This window comes from Anolis sagrei, chromosome 1 (assembly GCF_037176765.1).
Source record: "Anolis sagrei isolate rAnoSag1 chromosome 1, rAnoSag1.mat, whole genome shotgun sequence".
Classification (NCBI taxonomy): domain Eukaryota; kingdom Metazoa; phylum Chordata; class Lepidosauria; order Squamata; family Dactyloidae; genus Anolis; species Anolis sagrei.
The window spans coordinates 189,708,232-189,729,577 of NC_090021.1; the positions used below are offsets into that span (position 1 = coordinate 189,708,232).

A 21,346-nucleotide genomic window follows, 5' to 3' on the forward strand; every position below is an offset into this window, starting at 1 on the left:
GGGTGACTGTTTGAAGGAAATGTGAATGTTGCAATTGACCAGACTGATTAACATTGAAAAGCCTTGTCGAAGGCTTTCATGGCTGGAATCACTAGGTTCTTGTGGGTTTTTGCGGGCTATAGAGCCATGTTCTAAAGGCATTTCTCCTGACGTTTTGCCTGCATGCTCAGCCAGGCCTTCAAATGCTAATGAAGGTGGTCAGTTGAAACATTCACACCTAGCTCCAGCAGAGAAAAGCTCTTTGCCCCACCCCAGCCATTCCCCAGCCATTGTCCTAATTCCAACAGACCTCACTACCTCTGAGGATGCTTGCCATAGATGCAGGCGAAACGTCAGGAGAAATGCCTCTAGAACATGGCCCTATAGCCCCAAAAAAATCCACAAGAACCTATTGAAAAGCCTTGCAGCTTCAAAGCTGGGCTGTTTCCTACCTGGGAGAATCCTATGTTGGGAGGTGTCAACTGGCCCTGATTGTTTCTTATCTGGAATTCCTCTAACCAATTGCAACGTTCATTCAGGCAGACAAGAGTTCTTTCTCCCACCCTGAACATTTCACAGATATATAAACCCCACTTATCTAGTTTCTAACGGACCTCACAACCTCTGAGGGTACCCTCCATAGATGTGGGTGAAACGTCAGAAGAGAATGCTTCTGGAACATGGCCATACAACCTGGAAAACTCACAGCAACCCTGTGATTCTGCCCATGAAAGCCTTGGACAACACATAAAACAAGCATAGTTTGCTTTTAACTACAAAGAGCAGAATCCAGCCAAAGATAGGTGCTCCTTAGTCAAATTGTGTGAACAGGAGAAGATGCACAGATACTTTAATCTTCCAGTAAAACCCACTAGACCTTGAAATGCTTCGCTTTGGTTGAATGATTCCCACAAGTCTTAAACAAAACAAACATTGGCAGGAGTGCATTCATTTGTGAAAACCTACCCCAACAAGGACTAAACCCCATCTCTACATCTCTGCTCCACATCCCAACAAATGACAAATATACAAAAAAGAATATATATATATATTTAAAATGCAAAAATATCTTTACACACGCCTTGTAGAATGCTTTGTGATCACATAATTTATATTCTTTCTTTTTCAAAAAATACTGCACATTTCATCCATTATTTTTGATTGACTTGGTTCTGAGTGCAACTTGGAGAAATGCAGGAGTTTAAACGAAAAACACACAACATGAGAATTCAAGCGTTTATGGGCAAGTTTTTACATAAAGCTAAACACTGAATTCTCACTTACTTCACTGTGTAAAAAAGGGTCTCATTACATCCAACCAACGTAAAAGGTGCTTGTTTTTGTTTGGACTCTCCCCTTAGCCTGCACTTGCCCCATGGAAAGGAAAACAAAATTAAGGTGCACCTGAAATTCGAGATAGTGAACTTTTATACACTGCTGCTTTACAAAAGAGAGAAACAGGAATTACAACAAGCCATAACGTTAGAAATACAGTCTCAATCTTAATGCATGGAAAAGTACCACCAAAATACAATGTGCCGTGAAAAAAGAAAATAGTAGCATTGCCACTGGGTTCAGTGAGACATGGATTTGTACCAAAATAAAAAAAATACTATAACTGACTGTTGTCATATCATCAGTCCTAACTATGGCACAAGCTGCCCCTGATCCAAATCTGAAACCTTTCTGTCAAGGTTTAGACTATCCCACTTTGTAAAAAGAAGAGTGACGTTTACAAAGGTACATACCTATCTAGTAAAAACGCACAAACTGATTTTTTTTTGTTTGTTTTAGGAAAATACTCTCGCGAATAAACTATATAAAGATAAAATACACTTCAAAGGGTTTTTTTTGTTTCTTTTTACATGACTCTATAAAGTGCAGAGAAATCCTTCTCACAGGAACTACTCCCCCACAGCCATGTAATCCCAGCAGTGTTTGCATAGCGGTACACAGAGAAAGTTGTTCCTTTCGTGTCTTCAGAAAGTAGGCGGAAGAGTCTCTTCAAGCTCTGGTTCTTTTTTAGAATCGCAGAATGGCAAGGAGGCGTCAGGAAGGGCTGGAGGTGCCAGGTCTCCATTCAGAGTATCTCTGGAACAGGATGCTGGTCCTAAGAAGAGATGGGTCAAAGCACATCTGGTTAATCGTGTCCCTGAAAAAGGCCCCACTCAGTCATCTGTAAAAGACATTAAGTCTAGTTGTGTCTGATTCTATGGGGTGGTCTTCATCTCAATTTCTAAGCCGAAAGCCGGCGTTGTCTGTTGATGCCTCCAAGGTCATGTGGCCAGTCATGTATTACCTTCCTGCAGAAGTGGTACTGTTGATCTCACAGTTGCATGTTTTCAAATTGCTAGGTTGGCAGAAGCTGGGCTAACAGCAGGAGCTCACTCTGCTCCCCAGATTCGAACGGCCAACCTTTCGGTCAGCAAGTTCAACACCTCTGCACTTTAACCCACTGCGCTACCACCAATATGTACTCAACTACATATTGCATCCATATACAGTTATACCTCGACTTAAGAGTTTAATTTGTTCCATGACCGAGCTCTTAATTCAAAACATTATCTCAAAGTGAATTTTCCCATTGAAATGCTATTAATCTGTTCCGGCCCCTCGATCCCAATTTTTTTGTTATGTGTTATTAAATACTTTATAAATAACAAATAATGTATAAATGCACATTCATGGGGATCAATAAAAAATAAAAAATAAAAATCAACTTTAAAAGGTAGAAGCACAAAGTTGTGACAAGGAAGCACAAAGCACAAAGTGAAAAGACAGAAGCATCCTTTTCTTCATGGTGAACTCATTCCAGCCGCCCTCCCTCTCTTGCTCTCTCTCCTCCTCTCCCTTCATGAAGCCAAACATACCAGGAATAAAAACCAAACAAAATCAACTAACCCAAAGTTCCTCAAAGTGCCTTCTGCATTACTCACCAAAGAACCTTTGCATGCCTAACCTCAGGTTACACACACCTTACTGACTTAGGTGATCCCTCGTTGGAAGAGTAGGATACTCTTCCATGATCAGTATTCTTGTGGATCCGTAGGTGGCTGTGGAGCCCTATTCTTGACCTGTTACACACACCTATATCATCAACAGCATTTTTCCCTTTCGGAAATTTATTTATTTATTTACAACGTTTCTACCCCGCCCTTCTAAACCCCCGAGAGGGGGACTCAGAGTGGTTAACAATGGCAACAATTCAATGCCGCAGTATCACAGTATAACAACAATAAAAAACATAAATACACAGTATTTCTGTATTCACTGTTAGTCTAGCAAAGATCATGACCCTTGTCCAAGTGGGCTTCTACTTCAAAAATACATAACTAAATAATAACACACACATAAATATAACTTACTGTCTGTATCTTCGAGGGAAACATCTATAGATGGTCCTGCATCAGACACGGTTCTTCTCCATTTTTGTGATAATCGATGGGAAGATGAATTTGGTTCTTTCGTGAAATGACCACTCCTAAAAATGCAACAATGTCACACATTTAATGAAAGGCTTTAAAGACTTGTTACTCTCTTGTTAATTAAGCTCATTCTACTATTACATATCATTTATTTGATACATAGCACAATGTTTCTCAAATATACTGCAGGGAAAAAAATGATGAGACAGGGGAACAATGCCTATAGAGTCATTTTACTGAAGGTCTAATAGTTGCTGCATTCAATTACTGGCTAGCAACATCTTAGGATTCAAAATTATTTAATACTACCACTCGGGCTGAACACGATTTTTAAGTAGGACTAATTAATGTGATCCTTTATTCCCCAGCAACACACATTACAGTGTGTCTAGGTGAAGTAAAGATTGCACAAAAAAGTCCTGGATCTGTTGAATCACATCTAAGATCATTTTTCAATCTAGAATTCCAAATTCCTAAAAAAAAAAAAAAAAAAATCCACTAGCATGCTGTTTGAATGATGCTTAATTTTGCAGGCCTCTGTTATCAATACATAAAAGAATTCTGAATGATTAAATGTAATTACTACTCTTCTAATTCTTAGGCATTAAACCAGCAATATTTACAGGTAGACTTTTCAAGAGGAATATGAATTCTCACATACTAACATTTCAATATATTACATATAATTAGGTAAACTAAAATGCATTTTCCCATCACAAAACACACTCTAGAGGGACTACATGTGGGCAACATAATGTGGATCACTTTTAGCTACGATAAAATGTGAGGGACAGTGCAAAACATTTCTTGTACTATTTCTTTGGTTCCCACGCTTTGAAAATATGCAAAATCTCATTGTTTTTGCTTACCTCTCAGGATAACAAGTACCTGGGTGGCTAACAGAACGCTTCATCTAAAGAATAATTTAAGAAACAAAACAAGTTAATATACAGTCCCTAAATGCTTATTTTACATGCCAGTTTGTAGTTGTTGGAAGAATGTAATTGAATACAATTAGACAAGTATGCATGTACATAAATTTCATTTTGGTCTCTCCAAATTCAGGACATAGCTGAACAACAGCTACACTGATTTTTGATGCTGCTCTTAATATTCTGCTTAATAGTTACAAGGAGTCCCTTATAAAGCATATGCTATGAAGACAAAACAATATTTTGAATAATCAAAGCAGGGATTAGCAACGTTGAGCCCTTAAGATTTTACTGCACTGCAACATCTATCTGTCTTGGGACCTTTCCAGACTGGCCCTATATCCCAGGATCTGATCCCAGGTTTTCTGTTTTTCTCAGATTATCTGAGTGTGGACTCATATAATCCAGTTTAAAGCAGAAAACCTGGGATCAGATCCTGGGATGTTGAGCCTGTCTGGAAGGGCCCTGAGTGAGCATTGCTAATAGTGAAAAGCGAGAAGCACAATTTGCCCATCGTTAGAGTGTGTCTACACTGTACAATTACTGCACTGTGGCACCACTTTAACTGCCATGATCCAATGCTATGGAATCCTGGGAGCTGTAGTATCAGGACTCTTCAAAAGAGAAGGCTAAAAACATTGCAAAATTGCAACTCTCATGAATCCACAGCATTGAGCCATGGCAGTCAAACTGCATTAATTCTACAATATTGATGCACCCTCAGTTAGTGCCTTTGGATTGGATTCAGTATTTGCTGTCAGTGAAGAAAGGCTTTTGAATCCAGCATAAGAGAGAAGGGAGACCATTTTGGCTGGCTCCCCTTTCAGATCTCAGAGTACCACAAAGGACAGCAGTGAGACTGGAGAAGTGATGATGTCTCCTCTCATGCTATTTCATTAACAGGAGCATCCTGGCTGCAACTCTCCTCAATGTACGATCCTTTGGCAGGAGCAAAGACTTGATCCATGTCAGTGATCTCCACTGCAATATGAGCCAAAGGGGAAAAACTCTGTGAAGACTTATTTGTCTTGCAGTGTTCACTAAATGCTTTTTTAGTGCTTCCTAGCGTTTCGCTGAAGACATGCTGTTAAGGGCTTCAGCACATGACTGGTGCACACTATTTTCCACTAACTATTCAGTCCCATTCCCAAATGACTTTCATTTGATCTTACAAATCAATCCTAAACCAATGTAATTTAATGGCTACTATATCTAGGGTTGAGGAAATTCAAGTTTGAGTCAACACAAAACGTTCTGTGTGACTTTGGCCTATCCGCCTAATTCATCTCGTGATGTTTTTGGAAAGCTAAAACTACAAAGGAATCCTAGATGCCAGTCTGACCTTATTTAAGAAAGGGTAAGATAAACATATGTAATAAATAATAAGCATGTTTTCTTCACAAATAAATTTGAGTTTATTGGCCACTAATGGGTTTATTATCAAGTATGTGAAAAAGTTTCCCATCAGATGTTGATGGCACCAGATATTTCCAAACATCTAGTGTGTGAAATCAATCTTACTTCCCAGTTAATACTACAGCTTGGGAAAAGATTGATTCCTTGACTTAAAAAAGTCGGCTACATTGCGTTGGGCACCTGGGCACCTGACTTTAGCCCACCATTCCCTCCCAAACCTCCTCAAGCCCTTAGGAAAATATGATGTGAAAGAATGTCCAACCATCTGTACAGGTGAAGGTGACACAGGAGAAACTAAGGGGTCAGGATGAGGCAGCTGAAACATCTCTGGCTTAAACTTGGCATTCGCAATTTTCACACATTCTTCAAGTGTCGTGATAAATGTGTCACAAGTGGCACTGAGCAAGGAAGAAGCTTCATTCATATTCTGAAAGCAAAAGGAAGACAAACACACATCAGTAATGGCCCTAACAACCATGAAATAATCTTAGGCTCATTGCCTGATAAAGCTTTCTGGCTAAAGCAAAAGCCGTTTAATCCTCAATGCAACTGATCAAGGACTCAGCCTTTAACAAACTGCCAATCTGTCTAATATTCCTCATGCTTGTCAATTTAGGATGACTGGGTTGCTGTGGGTTTTCCAGGCTGTATGGCCATGTTCCAAAAGCATTCTCTCCTGATATTTCGCCCACATCTATGGCAGGCATCCTCAGAGTTTGTGAGGTCTGTTGGAAACTAAGCAAGTGGGGTTTATATATCTGTGAAATGTCCAGGATGTGAGAAAAAACTCTTGTCTTTATATACTGTAGACTGAAAAGGATTTCCTGTCACTCTTTTTTTTAAAAAAAAATAAAACATTTAAATAAATTACAGGCCAAGGAGTTGAAATACGCACTATAACATGTGCCCCAGTCTTTCACTCCACTGGTTCCACTTGTTTATTACTCTTTCATTGTTTCAATGAATGCATTATTTCATTCTTAAGCAACCAGCAAGAATTTGAAGAAATTATTATTTAAATATTTTAAAAACTGTTTTTATAATACAAAAAATGTTATATTAAATTAGATTTGTCTTTATTTATCTTAATTTGCTTTTAATTATTGTATTTTAATATTAATATCTAGTCAACACAAAGTTTATGGAATGCTATAGTATGGAGTATAGTATGGTTTAAGGCCAGGCGTGGGCAAACTTCGGCCCTTCAGGTGTTTTGGACTTCAACTCCCATAATTCTTAACAGCCGGTAGGTTGTTAGGAATTGTGGGAGTTGAAGTCCAAAACACCTGGAGGGCTGAAGTTTGCCCATGCTTAGTTTAGGCCTATTTTTAATAGCAAGTAACTAGAAATTACATCAGTCCAGAACCTCAGCCCTCAATGCTGGTTTACATCGCTGAAATGTTGTTGTTGGGGGGGGGGGGGTGTGAAAATTCCGTTTAGACATCAAAAGGAAAGATAAAAAGTTACTAAGGAAATGCAAAAACAGCAAATGTAAGAGTTCATGGTAGACAGTGTTGCCCTGTTTGAAATGCTAAGGGATTGTAGGAAAAATCCATTGGGGAGCATAATTTTTATTGAGAGGGAATATGCCTTAATTTTGCTCCTGCCACTTAGCAACAATTTTCATTGACTTGCAAATAGGAGGCTTCCACAGACTTAGATGACTCCTGAGATTAGCAGAAGGCAATCCTAGAGAAACTGTGTTGCTGTTCTGCCCATTCACAGCTATGCTTGACAAACTCATGGGTATATCATGACATTGAAGCTGATTCTCCAGAGCAAAAAAGGGAGCATCATTTGCATTGTTCAATGGGAAATAAAAGCTGCTCAAAAGAAAAGAAAAAAATAATACTTTGATACCTCTACAGTAGGTGAGGAACGATTCTTATCGTGGTGAACGTATTCTTGTATTGTATGGACCTGCTGCATTAGAAGGTCACAGTAGAGACGAAGCTCAGACATTTTGGTTTTCAGAGATTCACTGGTTTCATTTGTTTCTGCAAGAGTAGCGTAACAAAGTTTTCCAATTCAAGTGTAGGAGTTTCTCTCAAGTTTCAAACATTTACTTTTGAGTTCTTTAAAACAAAAAAGACTCAGTCCTGAACTTTCACAAGGTGAGAAGCACCCACTTTTCTACATCAGTTTCCAATCTTAGCTCTTGTTTTACCAAGCACCTGCATATGCCACCAAGAGACTGGTGGAGATTTCCACTCATTCACTCTACCATGCTGACCCCACAACAGGTGAATTGTATTCAAATGTTTTAAAAGTATATAGTAAGCAAGTAAGTAAACTTTATTACAGTCAATGACCAGATCATAACAGTGGGACCCAGTCCCGCATACCCACGCCAAACCCAAGGAGTTATATACTTCAAATATCAACAAAAACCACATACAAGTATTATTAAAACCCAACTCAACCCACGAGATTAACCGAAGGCAGTCTAAAGGGAGGTAGTGGGGATGGCACCGGGGGGGGGGGGGGAGTATCCAACATTATAAATATAAGCCTATGTCTGATTTCCCATCAATATTCCAGAGGTGAAGCTTAGGTCTTTTGACTCTCAATCATTGTCCGCCGGATTTTAATCACAGCCATGCAGAACTTAGTGAAGTATATAAAGGGGTTTCAGGATAACATCACTATTTGTTCAGTGTGCACATTCAGTACCTGTGCAAGGTGCCCAATGAATTTTAAATCATATCTATACACAATAAGGGACTGGTACCCATGCTTTAACTATCCATATCCAACAAAATATGCCCTCTCTAGGAATTTTCTATATCCTCCAGGTGATTCAATTGTATATTTCCACCAAAATTTACCAGAGTCTTGCTGGAAGAGCTAGAAGATTTCTAGAGAGGATTTTTCTAGGTGATCCCACAAGATTATGTGGTAATTCCCAGCAGAAGTTGTTTTTTTACAATAGGGCTCTCTATTATCTATAGTTTCCTGTTTCCATGGTAAGGTCAGGAAAATATCCTCTGCAGATCCGAGGGTCATACTGTGTATCAGATCCACCCATATCTTGCTAGACTTCAGAAAAAGTCTTCTAACATTCGTTTTCAAGAAAGCTTTTGGCTGATTGGATCAACTGTAATTATTATTTAATTATTTATTTCATTTATATAACACTTTTCTTGACCCCACGGGGGACTCAAAGTGGTTAACAACAAAATAAATGGTAAAATTCGATGCATCACGAAATATAAAACACAACACATCACTAAAATACCGTATAATAATAGATGAAGACCAGTAACTATAAAACATCAAACATAAACAACACAACATAGAACATTGGACATTGCACCAATCCTAAAGTTATTTTGGCTGCTTCATCTCACTCTCCAAATGCTTGCCAAAAAAAAACACGTTTTGAGTAATTTCCTGAACATCAGGATGGAGGGGGCTGATCTGATCTTGTTGGGGAGGGAGTTTCACAGCCAAGGTGCTACCACCGAGAAGGCCCTGTCTCTCATCCCCACCAATTGCACCTGCGAAAGCGGTGGGACCGAGAGGAGGACCTCCTTAGCCTATCTTAATGCTCTTAGATGTTGGCTTCTAGGAACCCTGGATTTTAGGATTTTATAGTTTTATTTTATTATACAGGTTTTAACATTTTCCAGCACTTCAAAATATTTGGTTTTATTATGCATTATTTTTAATGTTTGTATTGTTTTATTTTATTAATACTGTCAACTGCCTTGGGCCCTAAAATGGGGAAAGGTGGGATAGAAATTGCCTAAATGATTAAAATAAATAAATAACTATCTGTGAGTGTGAATCCTGAATTTCCCTTCACATGGAAGAGCCTCACTAGTGTACATTAGTATATACAGAAGACTTCTACAAACAGATGTTAAGTACATAGCCAAAGAACATATTAGTGGCTGATAATCTTCCGTCTCTGTCAATTAACTTAGGTCTGAAAAAAACCAAAGAGAAGCATACTTTGGCTTCGATCCTTGAGTAGCGAACTAAGAACCACTAGTAAACAGCACATCACCAAGCCTAATGTGCTCCCAGTGAGAACATAGTGATGTGCGAGAGGCCAACCTGACACAATCCATCAGCAATAAAGGACCAGTTGCTTTACTATTTTTTCTCCTTTCACCCACCATTCCTTTACCTGCTAGTTTCAAAGTATGTTAGATCATGATACTATAGGAAGGGATTATTATTATCTTTTGAAGATGTGTACAATGCTTAAACATTTTTACATTCTTTTTTTAAGGCAAATAGGTGGAATGAAAAAACTCAACTGAAAACTCAACTGAAATTGGGAGGTAGTGGTAGTCTTTGAACCATCTCTTTTCTACCAGCAAATAGATAAAAGAACAAATAAATAAATAAATAATGTTAGTATTTCACATGGTAGAAATATTGACTAATAACTATCCAGACTGGGTTAATTTAGAAAATGTGAGCAAATACCTTTTTCCTTTTTCGTTTTGGTGTCTGTCAAGCAGGCTTTTGAGCTCCCCAACGCTACTAGCCACCTCTGTCGCTCAGCTGCATTAACAGCTTTCATGTAAAAGTGCTGCTCTCCTGGGATGATTAACTCCATTCTTGTGCTATCTGTTGGGTGCACTTGGAAAGACAAGAGAAAGAACAAAATTTTGAAACGTAGTTAAAAAAAAATAAAGGTAGTTTGCCCAGTCACAATTGGATTACCGTACTTCAACCTAGTTATTATAGTCACTGTTTTGCTTTAACTGACACGGATATTCCCATTTGCCTGGGATCCTTAGATGAGAATAAACTGTGCCCAGACGTTCTCCAGGAAAGGCATCTCAAGGTATCTGATGTGGTATTTCCCCCATGCATCTCAAGGATTGGCACTGCATTTAGACTCACTACTTTGAGCAGCACTGCTCTAGAACTGTATTAGTTACTCATTAGTAACTGTATTAGTTGCCTGGTCCTTAGGAACCCCCTTGCTGCTCTACAGAAAACCCAACACCTGAAAGCCAACACCTACAAGTACAGAACTTTTTCTTCCACACAGCACTGAGTTTGAACCTCTGTTTCATATTGAAAATTAAATATGAAACAGTCTTCCTTTCTCTTTTTAGCATCATTCAAAAGTCCCCTGGGTAAAAAAAAAAAATCACCTGCAATTTCTAAGACATTTCAAGGCTTGAAACACTTCTATTTCTGCCAAAGAGATGCTCAGTGCTGGGGGGTGGGAAAGGGAATGCAAATCTGCCCCTAACATCTTGGAGAAAATTGAAGAAATCATGCCCTCCACCCACTAACACCACCCTCCACTTTTTAAATCATCCTTTCTTGCCATGGACAAGTAACTGAGGAGTCAGAGTAGTGATGCATTTACCTAAAGTGTAGTCAAAGTGGGGTAGTGAATTAGGCATTGGACTATGACTCTGGAGACCAAGATTCAATTCCATGGTCAGCCATGGAAACCCATTGGGTGATCTTCGATGAGTCCCACACTCTCAGCCCTAAGAAACCCTGTGATAGGTTCACCTTTGGGCAGTGGTTCTCAACCTGTGGGTCCCCAGGTGTCTTGGGTTACAACTCTCAGAAATCCCAGCCAGTTTGAAGTTGAAGGCCAACACATCTGGAGACCCACAGGCTGAGAACCATTGCCTTAGGACCATCATAAACTGGAAATTACTTGGAGGCAAACAACAACAACAACCACCTACCAATAGCATATCTACACAAAATGCCAAAATACATACTTAACACAAAGACTCATTGTGGATCTTACCTTTGATTTCACACACAGCCATCTTTATGCTTCCTTTGCTACCTTTACAAACATCATCCTGTGAATCGTAGTAAGACAATATCCCATTATCTAGAACAAACCAACGAGGCTGCCAACCTAAAGCAAGAGGAGAGCACAACATAAATGTCTGTTTCAAGTGTAATATCACACAAAGAATAGCACTGTCCGTTTTTAATCCCGAGAGGGTAACTGCAGCAAATTCAGTGGACAATTTAGATGAAAAGGGACATACTGTGAGCTGGAATAACCAAAACCTCACTTCCAGTTGGGTGCAGAAAACCAATTTTTTTTCCAGTAAGCTGTTAGGAATTGTAGGTGTTGAAGTCCAAAACACCTTAATGGCCAAAGTTTGCCCATGCCTGATCTACACTATCAAATTAATGGAACATGATATCACTTTAACTGACATGGCCATGACAGGTCGCAGATTCGAATCTGGGGAGAGCACGGATGAGCTCCCTCTGTCAGCTCCGGCTCCCCATGCAGGGACATGAGAAAAGCCTCCCGCAAGGATGGTAAAACATCAAAACATTCGGGCGTCCCCTGGGCAATATCCTTGCAGACGGCCAATTCTCTCACATCAGAAGCGACTTGCAGTTTCTCAAGTCGCTCCTGACACGAAAAAAGAAAAAGAAACTTGGCATGGCCACCTATTACAATGCAACCTGAGCCCTGCCACATGCACAACGGAGGACCTTCTTATAGCAACACCAGAGGCACTCCAAGTGGCCAGCTACTGGTCAAAGGACATTTAGTATAATGGCAAGGTTTTAACTTTGTGTTTTTAAATACACAATAAATAAATAGCTGGCCCTGACTGTTTTCTGTCTGGAATTCCCCTGGTTTTTGAGTGCTGCTTTTTATTTACTGTCCTGATTTTAGTTTTTGAATACTGGTAGCCAGATTTTGTTCATGTTCATGGTTTCCTCCTTTCTGTTGAAATTATCCACACGTGTGTGGATTTCAATGGCATCTCTGTATAGTCTGACATGCTGGACTACTCTAACAACCACTATGTCAGCCTGGAAAACTCACAGCCACCCATCTGTTTCCATCTGTTTCAGTTTTGTATTTTTTTGTTTTTCATTAACATACTCTCATCCACACTAAATCCAGGTAACTTGAAATCACAGAAAGGGCATTTCTAAGGAAAAGATGTGGGGGTTTTGTTTTGGGTTTTTGTTTTGTTTGTTTTTTGTTTGTTTGTTTTGTTTTGCCACTGACAAAGCTGAACTAATCTACATTTCAAAGGATGGCTGATAAAGAATATACTGCATTGGTAAAAGAAGATTGCAAGACAAACCAATTTACAAGTTCAAACACAGATGTTGCTATCTACTGCAGAAATACAATCCCAACTCAAGCTGATCTACCAAGTCAAGTAAAGCCAATGGGGCAAATAATTAAGAAGTTTACTGAGCACAGACAGACTCTGCACAAAAATAATGCAGTTCTGTTGCAACTGCAAGGGCCACAAAACAAAAGGGCACAGCATCATCTGCAGTTCCAATGGCCAAACCTATCAAATGAGAACAGGGAACAAAAATAAATCAAAATCCTCCTCATTTTGTATTCATTGTAGTTGCCTTCTACCGGCTCTCCAAGCATTACAGAAGAACAGAAATATGTTTGTTTCTCTTTTGTATTGTGCCCCATGATATTAATTTCACTGGGCAGATTACAATTAATAAAAACCAAATTACACAAACAGGATACAATAGAAAAACAAATTTCATAAAAACAAATAGCAAAAAAAAAAAACAGATTTAAAAAATTGAGGCAGGCAGACTATATCATTTCTTTCCGGCAACGATTTCTGAAGAATCCCATTACAGGGTTGTTGTAGGTTTTTTCGGGCTATCTGGCCATGTTCTAGATTCCAGCCATAAAAGCCTTCGACAATACAATCCCATTACACTACGTAACAAAATTTGAAAAATGTTCTGTTATGGTTAGAAAGTATTATTTCCTGTATAATTGTGTTGTACTTACTTTGAAAGCAGTTAATATAATCTAGAAACTTTGTTTTTGTGGTTACCTTTTTAAACCCTTTAATGTGCCACTTTTAACTTTTTGTTCAGACCGCAAAACAAAGTTTTTGCAGTTTAATAAACTTTTCCCATGTTTTTCATGATAGAACCAATGACATCTATAACCCAGGAACAAAAATTCCTAACTGCGTTGGAATCCAGCTTTCGAGCGAAAGTTTAGATATAAACCAATAGACTAAAATACAATAGACTGTTTTCTACCCCTAAATCTTTGTAATATAAAAACCATATTAACATTAAATTAGCATGTGGCAAAAAACAACAACAACAACAACAACAACAACAACAACTTCATTCTTGTATCTTGCCACCATCTCCCCGAAGGGACTGGGGCGTCTAATACACAGAACATGAAATAAACACAATATAAAATTCAATTGAATAAAACATATAAGGATGTAAACAACATAAATCTCAGAATAAAGCAGTGTTTATCCATCAATGGTGATAGCTAATGTAAACATGGCCAGGCTGTAAACAATAGGGCAAAGGAATGGGAATAAGTGCAGAGCTGTAACTATGGGACAAGGGCATGGGATAAAATAAGAACATATGGCAAAAAAATTATATCAGTTCATTTTTTAAAAAAAAGAGTTTATCAATATTCAGAAATGTCACCATGTTCAAACTGAATATGTGAGAAAGCAAAATTGAAAAAATCTCTCATTCTAGAAAGAATATATGGTGGGGATTGGATTATTATTTAAAAGACTGTTGTTTAAAAAGTTACACAAAAAAGTTCTATATCTTGTAGACAGAAAGATCTAAATTTGTATAATACAGTCATATTAAGTACCTGCTTCTGCAAAGATATCCATGTCTAATGTATGTTATGTCATACTAATGTGGTGGAAATTAAATTCCCCTCCATCACAGATATCACTGTGTGTGAAATAAGATAAAATTGAGGATAAAAGTCCCTTAGGAAACCCTTCAAAATGAAATGGAACAGTTGAACCGTTTTACAAATACATCAATTTTCTTCCTTTCACAATATGATGCAACTTCAAGTCCTCCTTCTCTCTCTCTCTCTCTTTCAAACTTCCCAGAAACTTCTGCCACTATCTTTATGCACAGACTTGTTTACTTCACAGAGCTATCAAATGTTAAAGGCAAAGGAGACACATTTAAAGCACATGCAAACAAAAGAGGACTGGATGGTCCTTGTAGGCTTTTCCAAAAAAAAATCTGTTTCTGGTTTCAAAGTGTTATTTCCTATTTAATTGTGAAGCACTGACTTTGAAAGTAGTTATCATACTACTTCACTTTTGTGTCTGCCACAAACTATGTTGAATTGGTTGAGACACTATGAGATATTCATTGAAATACTACAGCAAAATATGCTGCTGGATGTCCCACAAAAAAACAAGTTTTTGCAGTTTAATAAACTTTTCCCATGTTTTTATTAGGAAATGACATTTATAACCCAGGGGAAAAAATCATGTTACGGAGTGCTATCAAAGTACATTTGGAATGGCTCCTTAATGTACCGTATATTCTGGTGTATAAGACTACTTTTAAACCAAGAAACTCTTCTCAAAAGTCAGGGGTCGTCTTATACGTGGGAGTAGTCTTATACACGGGAGTAGCCTTATGCATGGAAGTCATCTTATATGCGGGAGTAGTCTTGTACGTGGGAGTCGTCTTATAGAGCAGGTGCCGAAACTTCCAATCTGGATCGGAGAATCTGTGGTTGCATTGGAGAATCTGGGGGAAGATCAAAAATGGCAATGGTCGTGTCCCTGCCGTATGCAGCGACTGTATGGAAGCATTAAGGGCAAAGCTTTACAAGTATGGTAGAAGAAAATCCATTCATCAGGATTTGTGGGCTTAATGCAATCCCAATGGTGAGGTGAAGGGGCAAGTGAAGGTGTAAGTGAAGGGCATCCGGGACGCCCGGGGTATGGAAAAAAGAGATAGAGTGGCTCTGGGCCCAGAAAAACACACCTCTTTTACCTGTCTGACCCGCCCTTGTATCCTATTACCATACCTCCTCCTCTGCCTCTCAAATCTCACTCCTGAAGACTGCAGTGAAGCGGTGCAGGTGCGCATGTGTGAGATCTGAGAGGCAGAGAAGGAGGGACAGTAATAGGAAAATTACAATATTGAAATCAAAGCTGATGCTTTTTAAATTTTTATTTGGTGTGCATTGGAAGAGGGGTAGTCTTATACGGCGAGTATATCCCAAACTCTATATTTTAACTGGAAAAGTTGGAGGTTGTCTTATACGCCCAGTCATCTTATATGCCAGAATATACGGGTACTGAAATGTATGCAATATAAAGCTGTCCCTATACATTAAGCAAATTAATTCGGCAACCTCAGGTGATGCTTGGGGAGGAAAGTAATGTCAAAGTGTTCGAATGACAGACCTATGTGTGTTTTATGCCCTACCTTATGCTCTCCATTCCACAGGTGGGATAGAAAACACAGTATTCTGAGCAGTGTTGAACTACTCTTATATACTCATGTATAAGTCTAAAAAGTTTAATTTAAAAAAATCCACAAAATCTAGGTTGAATTATCCATAGGTCAGTATAAGTCCTGTACCGTAACTCTTATAAAGAAAAGGAACCACTCCCTTCTCTGAGAAGCATGGCAAAAGGTAAGAGCTTAGTCTGTCCCATGATTTATACATGAGCATATATGGTAAGAGTCAACCTCAGTCCATCAAATGCGTAAGGGACACTCTCTTGAGCAACCTCAGACAGCAAAATATCCAAGGCAGGACCTAATGCAGTAAAACAAGCAACACTTCATCAGCCCAAATCATAATCTGAAATTATAACAAGGAAGGTAGTTAAAACACTGTGTCATCACAGCAAGCCAGGAGTTAGCTTTTATTACATCTTCAAACATTGGAATTACTAGTGCATAGGGCACAGCTGTCTCCCCAAGGTAAGTAAACAGAACGTTTCTCAATTGAGGAAACAGAGAAATTATTCTAAAATAATGAGCAGACTTCTAAAAGAAGAGGTACCTAGTCTACCACCTTCTGGAAATCTTTCAGGAATTGCGCTTCCATTTTAAATGCAAAACTGAATATTGTTGCAGAAGACAGAATTAAGTACAGCACCCACTTTGCACATAATGAGAAGTTTCTTATAAAATATTTAAACCATGGCTTGATATTATATGGCAAGCAGGAAGTTGGGTTTCCCTTCCACTTCTCTCTCCTGTACATCTCAAAAGATAAACAAGCCAGGGGTGTATCTCCACTCTAAAATTAATGCGGTTTGACACTGCAATTGCTCAATGTTATAGAATTATGGGAGTTATAGTTTTTACAAGGTCTTCAGCCTTCTCTGCCTCACCAAACTATGATTCCATAGCATTGAGCCATAGCAGTTAAAGTGGCGTCAAATTGCATTAATTTTACAGCGTAGATGCATCTCAGATTTCAAGTTCACTTTAACAAATGTGTTACTTGTCTTCACTTGCAAACAAAGAATCCATTAGAAATCTTAATTTGTTCTGCTGTCTTGTTTGATAAACTACCACTAATTTTAAGCTACAAATGCCAATTCACATAAAGATAAAGAAAGGATTGGTTCCTGCAGGCTTTCAGAAGCAGACTTAACAGCATTTGCGATATGGTTCTACACCAGGCATGGGCAAGCTTCGACCCTTCAGGTGTTTTGGACTTCAACTCCCACATTTCGGTAGGCTGTAGGAATTGTGGGAGTTGAAGTCTAAAACACCTGGAGGGCTGAAGTTTGCCCGTGCCTGTTCTGTTGGCACATGCAAAAATCACTTGGTGAGTGTGTTAACTGAAAAATGCAAAGCATGAAGCTGATTGTTTGGGCCACACCCAAGAGGCTAGCTGAGCCTGAGAGTTTTGGCAACAGTTACATGTTTAGGTTTACTGTGCAGGAACTTGCCAAGACAAGTCAGTGCATATTTTCAGCTTCTGAGTTGATGAAAGAAGATCCTTCACATAGACACCCAAGAACATTTGAATCTTTCTCAAAGGACATTATGTGAGTCAATGCAACTGTTCACATGACTGTATATATGTTGCTGTACATAACAAAGAGTAAACACCTTATTCTTTATGTGCAAAGTGATCACCCTTCTACACTGCCCTATATCCCAGGATGTGATCACAGATTATCTATTTTAAACTGGATTATCTGAGTCTACACTGGCATATAATCCAGTTCAAAGCAGACAATCTGAATTTTATATAGCCTGAGTCCCTTCTGAGTGTTAAGATGGGGTATAATTAAATAATAATAATAATAATTATTATTATTATTATTATTATTATTATTATTATTATGGGTGATTTTGTGATTATTCATCCCTGTGATCACCATAAATCAAAGTTCACTTGAGGGCTATTGACAACAAAAACAATTCCTCTAGTTTTCCAACCATCATTTTATTTATGCCAACCCGGCAACGAGGAATGCATCGACATCGTAGAATGAATGCAGTGTCAATGCTGTGGAATTATGGAAGTTGTAGTTTGGTGAGGCACCGGCAGCACTCTTGGGCAGAGAAGGCTCAAGGCCTTGTAAAAAAAGAACAAGTAGGATTCCACAGCACTGAGCTTTGACAGTTTGAGTGATATCAAACTGTATCAATTCTTCATTATATATCAGGCATGGGCAATCTTCAGCCCTCCCAGTGTTTTGGACTTCAACTCTCACAATTCCTGGCTGTTAGGAATTGTGGGAGTTGAAGTCCAGAACACTTGGAGGGCTGAAGATTGCCTATGCCTGTTGTAGATGCACTCAGGGTCCGCTAGGTAAAGGTTGTCCCAACATGAAATCCAGTCTGACTCTGGGGTGCAGTGCTCATCTCCATTTCTAAGCCGAAGAGCCGCCATCCCTAGACACCTCCAAGGTCATGTGGCCGGCATGACTGCATGGAGCGCCACTACCTTCCCACCGGAGTAGTACCTATTGATCTACTCACATTTGCATGCTTTCGAATTGCTAGGCTGGCAGAAGCTGGGACTGACAGAGGAAGCTCACGTCGCTCCCCGGATTCGAACCTGCGATCTTTTGGTCAACAAGCTCAGCAGCTCAGCGCTTTAACTCACAACGCTACCTTAGGTTCAGCTAAGGAGGGGGGAAAGGATGAAGCAAGATCTCTAACAACAAAAATGCAAAAAAAAATGTGTCTTCCAGGCTGGATATATAGGCCCCTTCCACAAAGCTGAATAAAATCCCACATTTTCTGCTTTGAACTGGAATATATGGCAGTATGGACTCAGATAATCCAGTCCAAAGCAGATATTGTGGGATTTTCCACCTTGATATTCTGGGATATAGGGCTGTGTGGAAGGGCCCTAAGGTCCCGTCCACACAGCTGAATAAAATCCCACATTCTCTGCTTTGAAGTGGAATATATAGCAGTGTGAATGTATTGTCGAAGGTTTTCATAGCTGGAATCACTAGGTTGTTGTAGGTTTTTTTCGGGCTATATGGCCATGTTCTAGAGGCATTCTCTCCTGACGTTTCACCTGCTTCTATGGCAAGCATCCTCAGAGGTAGTGAGGTCTGTTTGAACTAGGAAAAGAGTTCTCTGTCCCACCCTGGTCATTCCACAGATATATAAACCAATTTTCCTAGTTCCAACAGACCTCACTACCTCTGAGGATGCTTGCCAATAGATGCAAGCAAAACGTCAGGAGAGAATGACTCTAGAACATGGCCATATAGCCCGAAAAAACCTACAACAAATCTATGGCAGTGTGGACTCAAATAACCCAGTTCAAAGCAGATATTGTGGATGATCCACCTTGATATTCTGGGTTATATGGCTCTGTGGAAGGGCCCATAGAGAGGCTCCTCAAGGAAGGAAGGAATTCAGCCTTTCTGCTCTTCTCACAAGAGAGGAAACTACACACGTGTCTTTGTGCGCCTGCGTTCAGACGTTCGAATCCCCCCTCCTTCCCTCCCCCTCCCAGTACCTGTGATATAATTGGTCCACTTGTACAAGACTCCCTCCATCCTTCAAAGCGGCGGCTGGCGCAGCATCCTGCTTCCTCCTTCCTTCCCTCGTTTGCTTCCTTCCTTGGCCTTGGGCAGAGCAGCAAGGAGGGCTCCTCTCCTCTTGGGAAAACAGAAGGACATGGAGGGCTGGGCTGGCAGCTCTTGGGGCTCTTGGGCTGGCTTCTAAGGAGGATGCCCAGGAGCCAGGAGCAGGAGGAAGAGGAAGAAGAGAGGCAGCATCAAGAGCAGAGGCAATCCTCCTGGCCTGGGCTCAGCGCAGCCGCTGGGGAAAACAAAGCAAGGCAGGACCCAAGGCTTTGGTCGGCCTCCTCTCCCCTTCCTCCTTCCCCCTTCCCCTCCCTCTCCCTCTCCCTCCACCTCTTGCCTGGGATGCCATTGACCCTGACGTCTCATTTACTTCCTGGATGAAGAGGGCTGCGGGCTTAAAGGAAAACGTAGCAGCAAAGGGGGAGGAACATAGGCGCCTGCACCACTTGCAAACCCCAAGAGGCGAAGGCAGGGATGGGCCAAGAATAAGTGTGTGTGTGTGTGCACATATATATGGATATATACACACACAAACACAGCCCTCCCCTTTCCAGTGTTTCTTCTCTTCCCCCAAACTATGGCCCCTTCCACACAGCTAAATAAAATACCACAGTATCTGCTTTGAACTGGAATAAATGGCAGTGTGGACTCAGATCACCCTTCCACACAGTCTTATATCCCAGAATAATATGGCAGAAAACCCCACAATATCTGAGGACCCTTCCACACAGCCATATAACCCAAAATATCAAGGCAGAAAATCCCACAATATCTGCTTTGAACTAGGTTATCTGAGTCCACACTGTCATATATTCCAGTTCAAAACAGATAATGTGGGATTGTACTATTCAGCTCTGTGGAAGGGGCCTGAGTGGGGACTCAGGGCCCTTCCACACAGCCCTATATCCCAGGATATCAAGGCAGAAAGTCCCGCAATATCTGCTTTCAACTGGGTTATATGAGTCTACACTCAGTTAATGTAGGATTTCCTGCCTTGGTATTCTAGGATATAGGGCTGTGTGGAAGGACACGCAGGCCCCTTCCACACAGCTGAATAAAACCCCACCATATCCATTTTGAACTGGGATAAATGGCAGTGTGGGCTCAGAGAACCCAGTTCAAAGCAGACCTTGTGGGATTTTCTGCCTTGATATTCTGGGATATAGGGCTGTGTGGAAGGGCCCTAGCGTGTGGATACTGAGGATGCATCTCCACTGTAGGATGAATGCAGTTTGACTCCACTTTGACTAAATTCTATGGAATCCTGGAAGTTGTAGTTTGGTGAGGCCTAAGTAAAACTACAGTTCCCATCCTTCCACACCAGTCCAAATTGAGTTAATTCTCCAAAATGTGGGTGCATCTTGAGACCCCCTTCTACACTGCCATATAAAATCCAGATTGTCTGCTTTGAACTGGATTATATGGCAATGTAGACTCATATAATCTGGTTCAAAGCGGAAAATGTGTGTTATCTGCCTTGATATTCTGGGGGCCCTTCCTCACAGCCCTATATCCCAGAATATCAAAACAGAAAATCCCACACTATCTGTTTTGAACTGTGTTATCTGAGTGCATGCTCAGATATGGGATTTTTTCCTTGATATTCTGGGATATAGGGCTATGTGGAAGGGCCCTTAGGCCCCTTCTACACTGCCATATAATCCAGACTTTCAAAGCAGATAATCCACATTTTCTGCTTTGAAAATGGATTATATTAAACTGAGTTAATTCTGCAGTGTGCATGCATCTTGAGACGCCTTTTATACTGCCATATAAAATCCAGATTATC

General features: G+C 40.0%; 1 protein-coding gene across 1 annotated transcript; it reads right to left on the reverse strand.

The window, feature by feature from the left end:
• Positions 1–256: 256 nt before the first annotated feature.
• Positions 257–19,882, reverse strand: PLEKHA3 (pleckstrin homology domain containing A3). The gene is made up of 8 exons (XM_060779794.2): positions 19,488–19,882; positions 11,493–11,609; positions 10,193–10,348; positions 7,613–7,749; positions 6,015–6,179; positions 4,274–4,317; positions 3,345–3,460; positions 257–2,089 (listed from the first exon to the last, which is right to left on the reverse strand). Exons 1-8 carry the CDS (start codon positions 19,525–19,527, stop codon positions 1,959–1,961), a joined length of 906 nt encoding a protein of 301 aa, XP_060635777.1. The 5' UTR covers positions 19,528–19,882; the 3' UTR covers positions 257–1,958.
• Between the last annotated feature and the right edge of the window lie 1,464 nt (positions 19,883–21,346).